This window comes from Palaemon carinicauda, chromosome 16, assembly GCF_036898095.1.
Source record: "Palaemon carinicauda isolate YSFRI2023 chromosome 16, ASM3689809v2, whole genome shotgun sequence".
NCBI lineage: Eukaryota > Metazoa > Arthropoda > Malacostraca > Decapoda > Palaemonidae > Palaemon > Palaemon carinicauda.
Genome location: NC_090740.1, coordinates 128,674,682 through 128,695,787, shown reverse-complemented (window position 1 = coordinate 128,695,787; position 21,106 = coordinate 128,674,682). Strand labels below are relative to the sequence as shown.

At 41.1% G+C, this 21,106-nt stretch overlaps 1 protein-coding gene across 8 annotated transcripts in view; it reads right to left on the bottom strand.

Moving 5' to 3' along the window:
- Nucleotides 1–1,994: 1,994 nt before the first annotated feature.
- The window catches only part of LOC137655872 (uncharacterized), a 64,874-nt gene continuing 45,762 nt past the window's right edge, over nucleotides 1,995–21,106 (bottom strand). For all 8 annotated transcript variants that reach the window (XM_068390069.1, XM_068390073.1, XM_068390074.1 and 5 more), the window contains exon 3: nucleotides 1,995–4,997. In XM_068390069.1, coding sequence (XP_068246170.1) covers nucleotides 3,037–4,997 — 1,961 coding nt within the window. In that variant the 3' untranslated portion in view covers nucleotides 1,995–3,036. The remainder of the gene's footprint in view (nucleotides 4,998–21,106) is intronic.

The window sequence follows — 21,106 nt, the reverse complement described above, 5'->3', positions numbered from 1 at the left end:
GTCGTGATCTCGTGACATATTGTCACAAGGGGTTCGACTGGGAAAAGATAATTCACTACGAAAATAAGCGGGTGGAGATCGATCACTAGGAGACACTTGACGAAGGTGACGATCACGCGAATACCTATACAGTCAGACTTCGTTAATCGTGGTTTCTTGCTTCGCAGTTTCGTTTTTTCGCGGGCAAGCAGAAAAAAGAAATTCTTTGTGATGACTGTTTACCCAACATTAATAATTTGATTTCTAATAGTTGGCAGCAGCACTGGGATGGCCAAGAATAATGCAATATATATATTAAATAAAAATTCTAGTAAAAATTGCGATAAAATTCAAGCTAGGCGATGATTTCAAATAGCCTGCGCTCCTTTATACTGGGAGCACTGCACGCCACTACCTATCTCTACACCCACTTGGTCCTAGCTCTCTTTGTACAGTGTGTATTCATTTACTGAGGTAAAAAAATTACAGCTATATTTGAAATAAACCAGATTTTGATTAAACTGGTGTTTCACTTAATAGTATTCAATAATAATGCATGTAATATTCCCATTTTAGCATCCTTTTAAAATTAAAAACATAGCGAATTCTAATCTTGTGCATTGTTTACATTCATATCAGCTTATCAAATCTGCATAGTCTGTCGTCAACCTATATTCACTTTTTGGGCTCAAGCCATGTCGTCCTGATGGAAGGTTCCTATAAGTGGCTTTCTAAGGGATATTTGCTACAGTGATATTCCCAAAGAATTTACCTTTAGGTCTCCAGAATTCTAACTCCTGGCGCGAATATCCTTGAAATTTCTTTAAAGGATATCGCATAAATCAGGGGACGTATATCTTGATACGACACATAGCGATCTTCGCCCTGAATAGCGTTTTCGCTTCGAGGGGGGAAAGTGGCAAAAATAGAAGGGGAGCCGTTGTCAAAGTACCCTTCCTCCTGTATTACTACTCAGTATCTAGATGGCGCTGTATACAAGATAGCGTGCCATTCCTATTGTTGTAGCGGTTTCGCACGGTGATTTTCCCTGTTGCTCTTTCGTATACGCTCTAGTTCGTGGATTTATCATGCAATCTCCAGCCTCTTTTGCCTCTGGAAAGTTGAGTATTTGATCTTTACAGTGTATAATTTTTAGCTCCTGCTTCACAGTGAAATTAGAGTAATTTTAAGTGTTTGGAGCTTAGCCGGTCACCAGAGGCGCCATGGGCGCTGTCGTTCATAACGCATGTTATTTAGTCAGTCGAACGACATTCCCGGTTGTAATAGCATTTATATTTTGAGGCTATTCAATTAAAATAATACTGTGATGATTTTTATTATATGGATTGTATTCTTAGAGTTTCGGCGAATTAGGTAACTGAACCTTGCCCGCGCTAGGCTTCCCTGGGATTTGATGGACTTTGCTTTCCTTACAACCTGTATGCTCAGGAGCTATAGGATATACTCTTCTAATATGGGGTTGGAGTGTTGGAAGAATTGAGGAAATAATAGTGGAGACAAGTCTAGTTTCCATCCTAGTCCAATCTTTATTAGGCCTTGGGCCCAAGGATCGAAGGTCCAACAATCCTGAAATTGTTGGAGCCTCCCTCCTACCGGAAGCGTCTCCTTGCTTCGATTGATCGGAGGGTTTACCTCCTCGACCGCCTACCTGGGGTCATAGAAACTGTGGGATGTTATTGAGCAGACCGAGGAAAAAGTCTAGACTTCTTCGTCTTCCTTTTAGGTTGGGGACCCACATCCAGGGAAGACTTCCTCTTTGAAGAGATGCCCCACTTCTGGAGAAGGTTTCTATTCTCCGTGGTGGCTTTCTTGACTACCTCTTTAACTACTTTGTTTGGAAAGAGGTCTTTACCTCAGATGTTGGAAGATATCAGCTTCCTGGGTTCATATTCCGCTGTTGCAGCAGCAAACACGAACTCTCTACAGGCTCTCCTAGCCTTCATAAAAGCATATAGGTCTTTTACTAAGGTGGCCATATGCATTTTGGCCAGGACCATGAGCATGTCTGGGGTACTTCGTTGGGCTGCACATATCTCTATGCAGGTCTTTTGGGAACTTCGTGGCAATCGGTGTCCACAGCCAGCATGAAGGGTCTGCAGGGCCAACCTTCGCACAAATCAACACACACACAGTAATAGAAGAAAAAGCACAAAAAAAAAGCATTAATGGCAGTCCAAACGGGCGAAGGATGAAGAACGGCAACGACCATACACCATCTGAGCCAAAAACAAAGTGAGCTAAATCACCAGTCTGTGAGCGGGAGCAGTAGCACGCTACCCCAGCTAACTAGCAGAATGGGTAGTTAACCCTGGCTAAAATTTAATGTCTCGTCCTTTCAGCTTTGATAAAAGTAATAACTCCTAATAAATAGCGTAGGTTCGTATTCCAGTTAAGGAACAATTGCAGAAGGGCTTGTCAGGACAAAGGTGCATGTTTGCCCATGGAATTGCCATATAAACTAGTAGCACAAACACAGTAAAGAGCCCAACACAAAGCATTTAACAGCCAGCAACAGGGATGCAGGTGAGTATTTTAGTACAGGTCTGCAGCCAAGTCAAAGTGATGGTTGCTCCACCCGACAAACAATTATGTTTACCTTATTAAAAGATTAACAACTATTCCAGCTTTGCTAGAGACATACTCACATTACAGGACGAAGGTTTGTATTTGTGTAGGAACAAATGTCACTGTAAGGTAAATTTATATAAAATAAATAATATTGCCAAAGGCACTTGGAGTTTCTTAACATTTATTCATCATGTACTTCAACATTTGGTCTTTCCACCAGGCTAGCATCAGACATTCATAAAAATAACACTTGTTTGAACTAATTTTCATAACCTTGTACACAAAGGTTCAACTTTACTAGTACTGTATTGTCAATGCACTCCTCAATAAGCTCCTGTAAGCAATATTTTTGAGAATCATAAGAACAATTAAGTATACTACAGTGAAAAGAATAAAACTAACCCATAAAGAAACTCTATTTTTACCCCAAAAAAATAAATTCATAATTTACACAAATACTGCATTTCTTCAAAATCCATCTACTCGTTTCTTTGATGATCTTTTTATGCTATGTTTTTGTGGATGGGATGAAGGAGTCAAAAATTCCAAATTGGCCCTTTTTGGGGTGTTTAGAAATGAAAATTCTTCCTTTTCTTGGGTGGTTGTAAATGAAAAATCTGGACCAAAACTTGTGTCATTATTAGCGTGATGTGCCTTTAATTTCTTTGGTAAATGTGATAAATGGGTAATTTCACATGGAATTCTACTGTACTTGACAGAATGGCTTCCTATTTCTTCTTCAACTTTTGTTTGGTCTTCCCACACTTCAACTAAGGAATTTGATAATTTATCTCTAAAATTCTTGAAATAACTAGGCTTAATACAATGTGATAATTCTTCGGGAAGAAATTTTGCTAAACCTTCTTCACTACTTAGGTTATCTTTTACAATCAGATCAAAATTAAACTTCTCTCCTGAAAATTTATTCAAAACATAATTTTCGACACTCCATAACCCTCGGCTGTCATTTGGGTTTGAAAAGATTTTTTTTCGCTTACGTGACCTTTCTCTTTTTCCCTTTCTTGAGCCTTGTACGTTTTTTTCATTTAAAGTTAACTCGGCTACTTGCTTTTCCCAAGCCTGAAGCATTTCCTTACCAATTTGGTCATGTAAAATAACATTATCACTCGCAGAAAATTTATCACTATTTTGTATATTGAAGTCTTGAATGAAAACATCACCAGAATTATTTAAAGTTAAAAGACATAGTGATGACTCATCAGAGGGATTGACACAGGAAGCTATTCCAGAGATTCTATTACCAATGCGATCAGCATGAATATTAAACCAAATATTCTGCATGTGAGCAAAGTGCAAGGTATCTCGTACAGTGTTAAAATGAAACGGTGAACCACTAACACACTGACCACCAGCTTGGTTTTTTATATCCTGGTACACAGAGCATAGCCTAAATTCTGTATTGCTTCCAAAAATAAGTACTTCAAAATCTTTAATTGAACACAGAGTTGCAAATGAAGGTGATGCAGACTTGTGATCCCACTTCATTTTTGGTAATTTACAGTATCGCTCATCCATTAAAAGAACAGAATCAGAGGTAAGGATATATGAATCGTGCAATCCACTCTGAACTACTTTACATATAATGTCATTACGATTCACATAACTATGCATATCTTTAACACTCAATAAGGTCTGTACTTTGTTACCAGTTCCAAAGGTAGGTTTACTGCGCATATCACACAGCCAAATTTTAGATTTATTGTTAACTATCAAAGACAGCGGATGTCTACCAAATTCGCACTGATAAGCACACTCATCATTCTCTGAAAAATTGTACTCCCAAACAGGTTTAGTATTTTGTGACCTTGATATATCGTATTGATATACAATTCCACTTGAAACTGATGTTGCTAAATAACCAGGAATTGTATCACTCAGTGTTGCACTTGTTACTATATCACAATCTTTAATGTAAGGTATGAACATCATTGCATCTGAATTTAGATCTTCTCTTAAAGAATAATAATGTATAGCATTCTTTGACCGACTTAGAATATAAGCTTTGTTGTTCAGTTCTTTGGCAATGATTTGGCAAGTTTCACTTTTCAAATCCCATAAAAATTTATTATGTTCCTTAGTGCAATAGAATACTTTATCACTGGTTTGCTCAAGACCCTCAAAAATTCTTGGAATAATTTCAGACACAACCATACCTTGTTTTCCTTTTAGGATCTCTGGATAAACTATAAAAGGTTTTCCCTGAATCTCAAATGTAGCGAGGTTATTTCCACCCTGATGCCACAGGAAATTATCCTTTTCCTCACAATTACAAATTTTGTAAATTGTATTAGGATTTGTAAGAGGATATGCAAATTTCAATGATTTCTTCAAAAGAAACTTATTACTAATATTTTTTGTCCTTATAAACTTGCACCTTTCATCTTGCACAGCCGATGATGAAGTTTCTCCTGAGAAGAAAATATATTGCATAGTAACAGTTTAAATGTTATCTCGCATATAAAGTAATAAGATATTCTTAGAAAACTTGAAACAACTAACACTGGCAATTACTAATGATTATTGCAGAAATAAAATTAATTAAAAAAAGTATTTGTATGTATTGTCCCTTTACAAATCCAACTTTGCCATCTGAACAGGAAAGGAGAGCAACCTCTTTTATAAAGTGGGAAATTACTACTGTACTAAAATTTTTCAAATGATTTGGACTTTCCTCCTAAACTTACAAACCAAGTCCTTCGATCTAGGAATATTGTTCAGAGCAAAGTAGAACAGCAGTTAAAGCATTGGCAGGATAAGGCCTAACAGACTTGAATCAGGTCACTTTGGACTTTTGGGACCTTACTGGGAGAGGTATATAAAAGGGGAAATTTGCTTAAAGGATTTAGGTTTGCAAAGCTATGAAAAGACAAATTGCTTTAAAAATTTGTATTTGTTCCAACGCAATGATAAAACCTTTCATTCCTTTAGTTAAGAGACACATCTTATTGGGAATCAGTCCTGACCAGGGCTGGAAGGATCTTTCCCTTGGAAAATGGCATCCTCCTTAGTCCCTTGATAGAAGCACAAACATTCTAATCTGTTATTCCTAGGAATGTAGATGTTCAGGCATGAGCCAGTAACTAGTCATGAGAAACTTTGTACTAGGTCACAGAAGTGCTACACCATAGCTTATAATCACACTCTTCCATCTTCTCAAATGTTATGGGCAGATGGATGGAGTTGCTTCTAAAAAATGATGATCTGTTGGAAAGGATACTTAAGAATGTAGCTTACCTGCATCAGTCATCCATTCCAGCGCATAATAGTTGTGGCTGTTGTACCCCCCAAGAGAAATGGGAAAGAATGAAGTAGAAAGCCGGTCATTCTAGGTTTATGTTGGAACGCTGCCTAAAAGAAGATGCTTGGCTATCCCATAAAAGAGCTCAGAGAAATAGATAGCCTCCTGAACATTCACCACAGGACCCAAGAAAAGAAGAAAGACAAGGGCAATATCCCAAAAGTAAAATGAAGCAAATGTGGCCTGGTGTTTTCTAACACTCACATTTACTACCTGAAAAATCGACAGGTTCTTCATGAGCTCTGCCTCAGGCTGGGCAGATGCCTTCCTCCTCACAAAATGCATACGCTTACCCGAGTGTCTCACTTAGGTAAAACTAAATTGTTCTTGGACAATTCCTTCTTTTTCCTGGCAATGTAAACAAAGAATCTGCTGATTTCAGCACTAAGGTCGCAGATGCTTAGTCACCCTCAAGTAACACCACAGAACCCATATCCAGAAGCATCTCATAATGATCACCACCAGTAGTCTTTGGGGGAGGGTAACAAGGACTCTAAACCTTGTTTCATGGACTGGCAGATTCTGGGTCCTTGTCATAAAGGTTTGTATCGTTAGGAAAAATACAAATAATCTACAAATTTGTCATCTTTATGTTCTTTGAAGTGACTATGCTATTCCGTTATAATTCCACAATTGATAGGAAAAAGGAAATAAAACGGATTTTGAGCGAAGCAAAAAATTATTTTTGGGTGATATCGCTATGTCGTCCTGATGGAAAGTTCCTAATAGTAGCTTCCTAAGGGATATATGTACTACAGTGATATTCCCAGAGAATTTACCTTTAGGTCACCAGAATTGTAACTCCTGGCGCAAATATCCTTACAATTTCTTTCAAGGATATCGCATATCAGGGGACGTATTCTTGACACGCCACATAGCAATCTTCACCCCCGAATAGCGTTTACGCTTCGAGGGGGAAAGTGGCAAAATTAGAAGGGGAGCCGTATCAAGGTTACCGTACTTCCCATACTACTATAGATTATCAAGATAGCGCCATATCCAAGATGGCGGACATTCCTTGTAGCATTGAGCATGGTGCTACAGATACAGTAGTTTCGGGAAGGATTCTGCGAAGACCTTTTCTATAGAAAAGGTGGGTGGGTCCATCAGGACGACATGGCGATACTACCCAAAAATAGATTTTTCGCTTCACTCAAAATCCGTTTTTTGGGCTCAAGTCATGTCGTCCTGATGGAAGTTTACCCGAGCATTACTGTGTCTGTGGATTTTCATCGGTGCCTTAACCTTGGGACAATATTTCTATGGTCATCTGGACCATTTGAGACAAATGACGTTACCGTTATCCGTCATCATCACTAATCATAAACAATGTTAGTGCTTCCTGCCCCCTACAGGGAAGAGTCATTCTAGATGGTAGAAAAGGGGCCTCAAGGTTAGCATATTTTGTATGAACAAACATAAGTATTCACTAGGTATACAAACGGTCTCACGGTTTGTATATATTGTCGGAACAATATCAGTGTCCATTATATCCATTGTTTGTAAGCATACAATGATATGAGGTTTACTTACAAGAGTAAGTCAAAGAACTCTGGCATCTTAAATATGCAAATTGCCGGGTGAATTAGGACGCAATTGCATTCTAATAGACATTTATTTCTAATAAATGACTAAATGAAATAACAAGTGAAACAAATGTAGCATGATAAAGGAATTATACATGCGACGTATACAGAAATTATTTTCCTTTTTAAAAGGGAAGAAATGATGAGTGCCACTCTCAGACTGAAGAAAAATTTTTTTAAATAAATTTTTCCTTTATAATTTCTGTAAATTTTGCATCCTATCGACACTGCGTACTACATACACACGGAACGAGTTTTATCTCTATAATTCCACACCTGAGATTTTGAACAGATTTAGTGTCACCATGGTAACACTCATTTAAAGGGTATCACACTGAAAGTGCTGACACCTTCTCCCTTTAATTGACAGTCCCAATCAATTAACTGTTCATCGCAGAATTAGACGACAGGTTTTAATACACTACATGCCGCCACCACATAATGCTTCAGTTCATGGACCTGCTTAGCATAGTGTTTGTAGAACACTCTGGATGATTTCCATCCAGTATATGAGCGAAATCTAACCGAGGCCCTTTGCGTCAATAGGCGTAGGAGAGGATGATGATGATCTATCGTTTAGTTACCAAGAACAAATACAATATAAACAGTTAATCTTACCTTTGATGTTCAGATGAATAATTTCCTTCCTCAGGAGTATGGCTGGTGTATCTCGAGTAGATAGGGTTAGGAACGAAGTGGTGTGAGTGAAAACGGGTGTAAGAAATGAGTTAGCAGCTAGAGAGGATATGAAGGTGTTGAGGTGGTTTGGCCATATTGAGAGAATGGAAAATGGATGTCTGCTAAAGAAGGTGATGAATGCAAGAGTTGATGGGAGAAGTACTAGAAGAAGGCCAAGGTTTGGGTGGATGGATGGAGTGAAGGAAGCTCTGGGTGATAGGAGGATAGATGCGAGCGAGGCAAGAGAGCGTGCTAGAAATAGAAATGAATGACGAGCGATTGTGACGCAGTTCCGGTAGGCCCTGCTGCTGCCTCCGATGCCTTAGATGACCGCGGAGGTAGCAGCAGTAGGGGATTCAGCATTATGAAGCTTCATCTGTGGTGGATAATGTGGGAGGGTGGGCTGTGACACCCTAGCAGTACCAGCTGAACTCGGTTGAGTCCCTTGTTAGGCTGGGAGGAACGTAGAGAGTAGAGGTCCCCTTTTTGTTTTTGTTTCTTTGTTGATGTCGGCTAACCCCCAAAAATTGGGGGAAGTGCCATGGTATATGTATGTATATGAACGAAGACGCTCAAAGTCCATATACTGAAAAAAGTTCAGTGATGAAGCAATTTTCCTCGGATCATGACCTGCAGGAGTACTGTCAGGATCTGCTCTACGAATAAAGTAGGTTTCTCCTTTAAAGAGCTGTACTCTCCTGAAATCTGAAGTTCTACGAAGATAGACCTTTAGACACACTACAGGACACAGAGAGACATCTTCCTTCAGATGACAGATTCTCCAGGGACCCCACCTCTTAGTGGGTAGCTCGTTCTTAGCGCGAAAGGTTGGATCAGGAAAGAGATTCAGTTCTCCCACTTCTGTGAACTGAATGTGGCCCTAATATCTAAATAGGGCCACTATTTCACTAACTCCAGCCCCAGAGGCTATAGCGAACAGAAAAAATAACCTTTTGGGTTAGATCCTTGAGGGAACAATCTTCATTGTTCACAGATGAGGCATAATGTACGACCTTGTCCAAAGACTATGAGATGGGCTTTGGTGGTGCTGCAGGCCTAAGCCTTGCACATGCCTTCGGAATCTTATTAAACATTTCATTCGCCAGATCCACTTGAAAGGCATATAGAAGAGGTCTAGTCAAGGCTGACTTGCACGTAGTTATCGTGTTGGCCGCCAGACCTTGATTATGAAGATGGACAAAGAAGGACAGACAGAAGTTCATTGAAATTTCTTTCGGTCCTTTTGTTTTACCCACTTTTTCCAAGATGAATCATATTGTCTTCTAGTTGACTTAGACTTGTATTCTTCTAAGAATTCTATATTGCTTTCTGAAATCCCAAATCTTTTCCTAAACACTATGGCAAGAAAATCATGAAATGAAGGGTTTGGGCTCTCTGTGATAAATCAAAGGCAATTAACTTCTGAACCTTCTGAGATAGTACTGGGTTCAGTACTAGGGCCAGCCTCAGCCTCAGCCTCAGTTCCTTCACTAAAGGGAACCGGTTCCTCTTGGGCTACTTGAGAGCCAACAAAGCCACTCCTCCCTGGAAGGATCTCAGCATGTTGAGGACCTTCAGCAGGAGATTGGATGGGACGAAAAGGAATTCCAGAGTCCATCCCTTCCATACTAGAGACATGGTGTCTGTTATCTCCACTAGAGGATCCTTGTATGGGGCTACATATCGAGGTCGTTCCTTGATGACGCTCGTGACGAAGAGGTATATCTGCAGCTCGGGGACTTGTTTCCATCTGCGAGAGAATAGGTCTGCGTCCGAGGACCATTCTAACTCTATTGGCTTGAGCCTGAGTAGAGCATCCTCTGTCACATTGCGGATTGATTGTACATGAACTGCTGATAGGTGCCATCCTTTTAGGCAAGGGATGGCTAACATCACCTAAACTATATGAGACGCACTCTAGCCTTGTCGGTTCTGACGCTTCACTATCACTTCGATGTCCCAGATCAGCCTGAGGTGGTCTGATCTGCATGGAGAGAGTTTCCCCAACTACGACAGGACTAACATGGCCTTGGATAGAAATGACCGAATCCCTTGGATTTTCCTCTGATGGGAGTGAACACCCCATTCTTCCGACTAGGCATCAATGCGGATAATCTTCAATAGTCGGGGTAGTAGCAAGGGCATGGTCTTCAATAGGCTTTTGGCCTTTGACCATTGTTAGGGAAGCGATTAAGGAAAGACCGATATCGGTCCTTTTAGATCTCTTCGAGCGTTTGCGTATCTTCTCCAGACTCTTAACGCATCTTTCAGCTGTGCTCTTAGCACTGAGTCTGTCAATATTGCAAACTGGAGAGAGTTCAGAACTCCTCCCTGTTAGCATCTTGGAATCCTGACTGATTACCAGTCAGGATTCCAAGATGCTGACCGACCCTGCTATCTCCTTTTACATCCCCAAGGGAAAGGAGAGCTGGTATGATCACAGGTTTCAATGGTTTTTTAACCATTGAAGCCTTTGAGCTGGAGTGAATCAAGACTTCTTGAAGCTGATCTTGCATCCCCTATGATCCAGGAACCAGATCACTTCCTTGGATGCTCATAGAACAGCCACCTCAGGTGCTGCCCACCCCAGCCTTTCGTCCAGGTACTCTGTTACCTGAACCATTTCTAGGCTTGGTTTTTGCGCGACTGTGTCCGCCAATCCCGTGAAGATATTTAGGACTGTGTTTAGTACGACAAATATCTTTCCTAGGACATATGTTACCCTCTGTAAGTTGAATCCTAGGTAGGAGGAGAGGGGGCGACTGACTGGAAGCTGCCAATAGGCATCTTTCAGGTCTGACAAGACTGTGAACACCCTTTTTTGAAATAGGGTCCTTATGTTCAGAAGGATTAACATTCTGAACTTGCTGTTCTATTTGAACTTGAGTGGCGACAAGTCCAGAATGACTCTTAGTTTTCTTGAGTCCTTCTTGTGAACACCAAACTATACTTTCCTTACCACCTGTATGCTCTAGAGCTCTAAGTTATACTCTTCCAGGACGGGGTTGGAGTGTAGGAAGAGTTGAGGAAATGATGGTGGAGGCATGTCTATTTTCCATCCTAGTCCCATCTTGATTAGGCCTTGGACCCAAGGATCGAAAGTCCAGCGATCCTGAAGGAACCTCCCTCCTACCAGAAGTGTCTCTTTGCTTCACCTGATCAGAAGGTTTACATCTTTGACCGCCTGCCTGTGGCACCGTGGTCATCGAAACTGTGGGATGTTGTTGAACAGCCCGAGGAAAATTTCTAGACTTTTCCGTCTTCCTTTTAGGTTGGGGACCCACATCCATGGAAGACTTCCTCTTTGAAAAGATGCCTCACTGCTGGAGAAGTCATATGTTCTCCGTGGTGGCTTTCTTAATCACCTTTCTAACTACCTCGTTTGGAAAGAGGTCTCTACCCCAGATGTTGGAAGATATTAGCTTCCTGATTTCGTGTTTCACTGTTGCGGCAGCGAACACAAACTCCCTACAGGCTCTCCTAGCCTTCATAAAGGCATAAAGGTCTTTTAATAAGGTGGCCATATGCATTTTGGCCAAGACCATGAGCATGTCTGGGGTACTTTGGTGAGCTGAACACAACTCTATGCAGTTCTGTAGGGATAGGGAGGCTGCAAGTCTCTCCTTTGTCTCTTGTTCCTTGCACAAAAGAAACTCAGAAAGTTTAGGGAGATTCTCACTAAACTGTCGTCTAGTGACATCCCGCGTCTAGTTTTCCTACTGAAAAGGTTAAGTGGACTTCCTTCCAATCCTCCTCCTGCATGGAAAAGGCTGGTGACAGAGGCTTGCACTCCTCGAGTGCAGGATATGGTTTACCTGCCTCCACTGCCTTGGCAACAGATTTAAATGCCTTCCACGTAAAAGGGGAATGATATTGAAGCAGGAGCAAGAAAGGTAGGGTGTCTGTTAATTAGTGTGAACACTTACGACACTGAGTAACCCGCCTTTCTCAGGCTACTTGACAAGATAGCCTGTGCCTTATCATGGTCGAGAATCATGACCTCCTTCAGTTCTGTTTCTTTCCCTGACGTTGATTCATGCTTCAGTCGAATGAAGCAATCAGGGAAAGCGTCAAAGCTTGGCCAAAACTGGATTTCATTTAAAGGAACAGCACCCATCTTCTCCGAGATGTAGAGTTTGCAGTCTAAAATCGGCATAAGCTCCGCATACCACCAGGGATTGGTTTTGGAGCATGTCAGAAGGTCTTGGTCTCTGGGTCGTTTGTATGACCCTTGGGGAGCGACAAGTGGAGCTTAACCGGGCTCTATCTTGAATTTTGGCACTAACGGAAGCAATTCCGACACGACATTATCCACCTCTTCCCGTGGGGGCTTCTTGCCCTCCGTCTCAAAGGCTATCTGGACGCAGGGAGGTGCGAATCGTGCCTGGGGCACCACTATTTCCCTACTTGCTTTCGGGAATAGTAAGCTACGCATCCTATCATTAGGTAGGTATGGTCCCGGAGAGATTTTCTGGAATCCTCTTACCCAATTGCGTAGTTTCTTATTAGCTGCATCCCTAGACTCCATTGACTTGGGATTATCGAAACCCTCGGACATCAAAGTCCGACATATATTGCAAACTTGGGGTTTCCAATAATGCAGGGATTCAGAAATAATATTGCAGGGGGCATGAAACCTGCATGTATTATGACCGTAAAAGTACTTACTCTTGATATTGCAGAAGACTGCAACACATGTCATCTGGGGTTCCTCCTGTAAAGAAATGAAAGCAGAATGAGTATACAATTGATTATCTCACTGATAAGCAATATGTAAAAGTCATCTTTTAACTAAAATAGCTTAGGATAGTAAGCTAGAAAGGGATAGTGGGAGATGCATACTTGTGTATCCCTTGCAAGCAAATGCTGTTATCTCCCCTCAGTATTAACTATAAGAAGATTCCTTTATCAAGGCAACTCTAAAGAAAGGGTTCTAACCACTATGGGTAGAAAAAGTGTACAATGTCACTGCCCCTTTTTATTATCTAACACTGTGGGGTAAGGATGACTGATTTCTAATCAGAGTATTGAAGGAATTCTATTCTTTCAATATAGGAACGGTCTCAGAAGCAGCCCGCACAAGGGTACCCAAGATATGTTAGAAATTAACTACTGTATAATCATACTATAGTTTTCTGTTGGCAGTATACGCTATATTGCAAAATACCGGCTACTGTATAATTATATATATTTTAGTTCAGCCAGTATGCTGCCATTATGGCTAGCATCTGACAGCACGGTCCAGCCGGCATGACGCCGACTGGACTAGAAAATATAAAAGACATATATTTGTGTATCCTACTCAGCCCATTTGCTGTGACCTTCCCTTCCAATATAAAAATCATAGAGTTTCCTGATCAGGGAAACTTAAGGATAAGGGTTCTAACATTTTAAGGATAGAAGTGTACTACCACCAGCCCTTTAATTTATTTAATATTGTAGGGTAAAACGTAAACTGATTTCTAATCAGAATATTGAAGAAATTCTATTCTTTCAATACAGGATTGGTCTCAGCAAACACCCGGGCAAGGATACCCAAGACATATTGGAAAATAACTACTAGTATAATATATACAATAGTTTTCTATCTGCAGTATATCCTATACTGCAAATATACTGACTACCTGTATAAACATACTGTATACTGTAATTCAGCCGGCATAGCTAGTCCCTGCTGGCGCAGCCAGCATGCTAGCTAAAAGAGAGAGAGACAGCATGGAGTGAAGGCTGCCTTATTACTGTGCATGTATACACTACTTAAGGATGTAAATATCTAATTTACTGCCTTTCTCCAGAAAGGTTCAAATGGAAGGGGAGAATGTAACATTCAGGCTTCCATTCAGCCACCACTACCATCGCCGGCCAGGTCCGGCCGGCACATGGCCAGCAGGCTAGCACCCGGCAGCACAGGTACAGTCGGCATACTGCCGGCTGAGTCAGCACCTGTATGTGCCGGTCTGGCCGGCATACCGCCAGCTAGGCTAATACCCCTGCAATAGCACTTGTGGCTGGCAATCCAAGGGAGGACTGAAGAATCTTGGTGACAAGAGACTTCCCACTAACAGCCATCATGGCTGCCAGCAGCTTGCATAGCCTCCAGCAACCGTCATAGCCACCGGCAGTTTGTATAAAACATGGCCGCCGGCAGCCAACATGGCCACCAGCAGTCATCATGGCTGACAGCAGCCGGCATGGCCACAGGCAGTCAGACAACAGCTGTTGAGTAGGAGTCTGGCCGGCCCCAAAATCCACCAGCAAATGGTGAGATTGCAGAACAACGGCCCAAAGAGATACGATGGCTAGGCCATCACAAAAAAACAAAGGGAGAGGGAAAAGGGTCCTGTATGAGGTGTGGAAGAAGCCGGCAAGGTTGCCGGTCCTACACACCCTTAAGAAACTCTGTTTTAGTATCGGCGCCATCCTAGGCGGCAGGAGAATATCTATTCTCCAACCTAGGGTCTGCCAATGCAGTTAAGGGGGTGGCAGCAGTGCCGCCTCCTCTCAACAAAGGAGAAACAAAGTTCCAGTGCCGGAGCCATCCTAGGCATCAGAAGAATGTCTATTCTTCAGCCTAGGGTCTGCTAGCACAGGACTAGTCTTCTAGACCACAGGGAGAAGGTGGCGACATCATACAACCACTACAAGTGCGGCCTAAGGAGGGCTAGCCTCCTATGCCGGCAGCCTAGCCGGCAGGATAATGACTATTCACCCTGCCAGCCGGCTACCGGCGCAAGACTAAACACTCTGAAGTTCTGACTGAATCCCAAAACCTGCTATCTGCGGTTAAGGGAAGGGTCAGAAAACCCTAGCCTAGTCATGCCTGAATGAAAACTCGAGGCACAACCCACTAGGGTTGAAGCCTAAGGCTACACTCAAGAGGGAAGGAGAGATTACCCATAAATCTCCAATAGAGACGAATATCGGTTTATATAATAATTCTAGGAAATATCTACCTCCGTCTGAATTGATAAACCAATACACGAGGGTAACCGGGGAAAAGTCGGAAGTATACTATATCGCCCAGGTTAGGTTACCTAGGCAAGACAAGATCTCGGTTACCTAAATCACCGAAACTCTGACTTATATGATCGACATAGTAATAGGAAAAATTATGCATATTATAAATATCTTTACAAGTATAAAATGCCTAAATAGTTTTCATAATTAATTAATTAATGCTATTTCAACCGGGAATGTCGTTCTACTAACTAAATAACACATGCCTAACAAATGACAGCGCCCATGGCGCCTCCGGTAACAGGCCTAGCTCCTAATCACAATAAATTACACTAATTTCACTGTGAGACAGGAGATATAATACACACATTATAAAGAATCAATACTCAACTTTCCAGAGGCGAAAGAAGCTGAAGAATGCATAAAAATCCTTGTAAATCAATCGAAAAACTTAGATCAACAGGGAACACCACCGTGCGTATTCGCTACAAAATTAAGAATGTCCGCCATCTTGGATATGGTGCTATCTTGATACTCAATAGTAGTATGGGAAGTAGGGTAACCTTGATACGGCTCCCCTTCTAATTTTGCCACTTTCCCCCACGAGCGTAAACGCTATTCGGGGTGAAGATTGCTATGTGGCGTGTCAAGAATACGTCTATCGTTACTTATTAGGGTCAAACAAGCAACAACATATAATGACTTCAGTCATTCACAAAATTATTAATCACCAGATTCGTTAAGAGAACTCAAGACCCTTTCTCTACATTAGGAATTCATTGCGTTGTGTTACAAAGATAAATGGTCCTACTATATTCTATTGAGCTTTTGCCCCAATTAATACTTACTTGGTTTCATATGAAGTTCTTACCGAGTTCGGATTACAAATAGGCACGGGTGAACCACGATACCACATATAAATATTTGATTTTACCCAGTCACGGAATCCCACGCACAGATATGCATATCCCTAGCGAATTATTCCATCCAAGGTAACTAAATATTATATGATACTCATCCAAACTTCGGTTGATTAATTCATCCACTTCATTAAATGCTGGGAAGGAACGGCTTCGTTCATCAAATGAAATTCTCTTCATCCTGATTAAGTCCACTGAAGATTTCACTACAAGCGTTGAGAAGTGACAGGCAGCAACTGTCCCGATTTACCTCTGCTGCCTTTGTCGTAAACATAATGCGTTCGCTATCTCTCCCAAAGTCATGACTTCCGCTTCGTTCGCCCACGACAAAGAAAACAACAAACGAACGAAACCAACTATTCAACGCAAACCAAACGAAACTATTCAAACAACTTACATCGCATTATTAACCACTTATACAACTATTCACAAGACAATATTTCTTGGTAACAATGCTTATTACAATTAAATATAAACAAAACCTTCATTTGTACAGAAACCTGCACATTTCCACTTAACGCAATGTAATATAAAAGAACATTTTCCATATACAATATGAACATAGATATTCAATAACAATTGATTTCCCACGTCGTTATTGTAAGTAACGACATATTCCCCGCCACAAAGGTTATAATATACAAGTATTTACAACAGTTCCTTTTGAATCAAATCTTTTCTAGTTTCTGCAGCCACCCGAGCAGCCTTCCTGGATGGTCGGGTACTCACTTCAGGAATTTTGGCAGGATCAGGAGTCTCAACTTCTTGCCATAACTCTAACGGGTACAACTTCACAATGGGACGCATGATCTGGCCATGGGAGGTTTTGAGGGTAGCTACCCTAACTACATTGTCAGACCCCACATGCACCTGAATCACCTGACCCAACCTCCATTTGTTTCTTGGCCCTTCATCATGTACGAGGACGACATCTCCTATTTTGGGCCAAGAATTATGTTGGACTCCAATTCGATGAGTCTCTCTTAACGAAATAAAATATTCATGTTCCCATCTTTTCCATAGCTGATCACACAATTTGGATATGTAAAGGAATCACCTTTCTACATTTTCAGTTTTACTATACAATGGGTCTCCAGATACCTCATCCCAATTAATAGTTTCCTTGGGAAAGGATCTTAATTTCCTACCCAAGATCAGGTGATTGGGAGTTAGAATCTCCTTCTGATCAAGGTCCCCCGAGGTGTAGCTTAGTGGCCTGTCATTTATGATGGATTCCAATTCCACCAAAATGCAGGATAATTCATCATAACTGAGAAGAGCTCGACCAATTACCTTCTTCATACAGGTTTTCAATAGTCCGATCAATCTCTCCTAGATTGCACCAAACCAAGGTGCTCTTGCTGGTATAAATTTCCACTTACACTCTATTTTCTCCAGATGGTTTTGAAAAAGGGGGCTCTCTGACATTGTTCTCAGATATTCAGATGCTGCTACAAAGGTAGTGGCGTTGTCACTCAACATTAGTGAAGGAAAGCCTTTACGGCTGCTAAACTTCCGGAAGGCCATGAGGAATGAGTCAGCGGACTGATTTCTGACTACTTCCAGATGTATACCCCTAGTGATCGGGCATGTGAATAGTATGACATACACCTTCTCCGGATTTTGCTTCCCTTCCTTTATCCATAACGCCCCGGTGTAATCCACCCCAGTAACGCTAAAAGGTTGTTTCCGTTGTACCCGGAATTCCGGCAATGGGGGCATTATATTAGTTCTATATGGTTTTCCTTGAACTTTCTTACAGATCACGCAATGATGTAACACGCTCTTGACCAGTTATCGCAGCTGTGGTATCCAGAACTCCTGTCTTACACTAGCTACAGTAGCGTTCACCCCCATGTGCCCTTGCATCACATGATGTCGTCTTATTAACAACTTACTCAGAACACAACCTTTTGGCAGTAAAGTAGGAAATTTGACTTCTTCAGGTAGTGTTGCATGTTCCAACCTGCATCTGCATCTCATTACATTACTATCCAAAAAACAATTCAACTGGCAAATTAATGACAATTTTGGGTTTGTTTCCTCCCTTTTCAGGGCTTTATATTCTTCTGGAAAGTACTCTCTCTGCACGAGAACAATTGTTTTGACCTTTCCTTCTTGTAACTCTTCCAGAGTCAAACTACCAGTTTTCCTGTCATTGGTTGCTAGTTTGCAATTCTTTACAAATCGCATTATCCAAGCTATGGTCTTAAAGACCTTGTCAGCTCTGCTGAATCTTTCCCAATCAAGCAGGCGTGTTGCATCTATGTCCCCTACAACATTGACCACAATGTCCTGTTCACCTTGTATATGTGTACACCCAACCCATGACCTATCAATTGGCAGTGTGTGATTTTTTAACCAAGGGGGTCCCTCCCACCAAAAGGAGTCTTTTGCTAACACCTTAGCACTCTTTCCCCGTGTCAACCAATCACTGGGGTTTTCTGACGACGGTACGTAAGACAGGACTGACCCCGGAATCAAAGAGTTAATCTCAATTACTCTGTTTCTCACAAACACAGGCAGAACATTACTGGACACAATCCAGCTAAGGGCAACTTTACTGTCTGACCAGACATATAATTGTTTAAATTCCTTCTCATCAAAGGAGTCAATAATAAATTTTGTCATTCTTGCTCCTAGCAACAATGCCATTAGTTCCAATTTCGGAATTGTCAAAACCTTAATGGGCGCCACTCGGCCCTTTGCTAAAATTATATTAGAGCTTTCACCATTTGCTCTATAGGCCACACAACCATATGAAGTTTCGCTAGCATCGCAGAATATGTGCAAGGTATCACCAGTTCCTAGGCTAGCACTCCTAGGAAAGGATATTTCAAAACACTTCTCCAAGTCCTTGCGTATTTCACTCCATTCCTCTTGCAGCGGGTTGGCGAGTTGTTCGTCCCAATCCAGATGTTCCTTCCACAATTTCTGCAAAAATATCCTTGCTTTCATAGTAACAGGGAGAAGCAATCCCAATGGATCGTATATTTGGGCAACGGTACTGAGAATCTCTCTCTTTGTTTGACTCGATCTATTAATATGAGTTGGATTGATAGTTAAAACGTCTTTAATTATATCCCAATTCAATCCCAATACTTTATGTATTTGGTTTTGTTTGGCTTCAATTTGATTAGCAGCAGCAATAGTTTGTATAGACTCGCTATTGCTAACCCACTCCTTCAAATATAAGTGAGCCTGAGCAAATATTTTGTTGGCATTAAAATATAAATCCATCAACTCAGATTCACCATTAGCCGTAAATTGCAAATTATCTACGTACAAACCTTTCTTCAGTCTTTCCACTACATCCACTGTCTTGGACCGGGCTAACCACGAGACCACAGTGGACAAGTGATGCTTGATGGTTGCATTTAGAAGAAAAGGTGAGCATGTAGCTCCAAATAATACTACTCTAAATCTGTATACTATTAATTTACTATTGGGATCTGTTGGATTTTCCAACCATAAAAAACGCGTATAATTGCGATCTTCTTCACGTAACTGTACCATTAAAAATGCCTTCTCAATATCACTAATGCAAGCAAAGGTGTTAGTTCTAAATTGCAGCAGGACTGAGTAGATCAGCCGTTACGTGTGGTCCAGTCCATTGACAATCATTCAGGCTTAATCCATTTTTACCTTGTTTTGATGAGCAATCAAACACTATTCTTATTGGAGTAGTGGCACTGTCTTTAAGTACTCCATGATGTGCCAAGTAATGACAATCCACATCAGATTTATTATAGATTACCCTTTCAATGAATCCTCTATCTTCTTGCTCTTGCAAGATTTTCTGATAATGATCCAAGTAATCCACATCCTTCTGAAACTTGATGCTCTGCTGTCGAAGTCTACTCATGGCTAAACCAAAATTTGTCTTCAATCTAAATCTATTGGTTCTCCACGGCAACGCCACAACATACTGTTTATCAATTTCAGAATAGGTTATAGTGCTCTCAAAGTCCTTTAAGACCCTCTGGTCTTGTTCTCGCAACTCACTGCAATCTATTCCCAGTCTATCCAAACTCCACAATGTGTCCAGATCAGTCTTGGGATTTTTATTATGAGTAGCTTCAATTCCTTCAGTTTGTACAGCTAGCTTCAAAATTGTCACCTGAGTTTCCCTAGTGGGGGGAGCACTACATGTGCCTGACACTACATAACCAAATATGGTCGGCAACAATATTAAATTTCTAACCCTTTTCAACCCTGGATGCAAAATATTATAAACATTATCAACCCCTATCAACAATTCAATAGTTGATTGATTCTCAACAGGCAAATCAAAATCTTTATCAGCCAAGCTGATCTTAGTTTTACATAACGACTTTAAGCTTCTCTTAACGTCGAATTTCTTCGCATATTCTGGCAGCTCATCCACCACTATGCAGTCCATTATTATCAACTTGCCTTTATGCGGTATGGCGAAACTTATCAACTCGTATTCATAAACAGGTTTACTAGCTAGATAACCTCTCACGGCAATCTTTTCAACTCCTTTGGACCTATATTGCAGTCTCTCTAGAGCCGATCTTTTAATAAATGTCCTCTCGGCACAAGTATCCAACAGCCCTCTAAGTCGTACCATTCGACCTTTCTTCCCTTTCAGAGGAATTGTTGCTGTTGGTAATATGGATTGCTTACCTGATTTATTTGGTTTCTCCTGCTCATTTACTGATAGTGTTCCCACTTGTACACCACTTTGTTTATTCTTGCTTTGCTTTGTTGTTTGGTCCTTATCACATAAGATGCGATGATGTCTCAAATTACAACCATTATTGCAACTTGATTTGTCATAATCCACACTAAAATGTTTCTTAGAAGCACACACAAAACATAACTGCAAAGTTCTGATACGATTCAACCTTTCATCTCTGGTTGCGTAAGTTTTGCACTGAGTCCACCAATGTTCTTTATCACAAAGAGCACATCTTGTGGATTGCTGATGACTGGACTTATTCACATTTCCCTTGGTTTTCGGTCTAACACCTTAGGATTGATTTACCGTGAATGTAGATATTGACGACAGAGTTTCAGTTTTATTTACATCAGTTGAAACAAAAGTTCTTAGA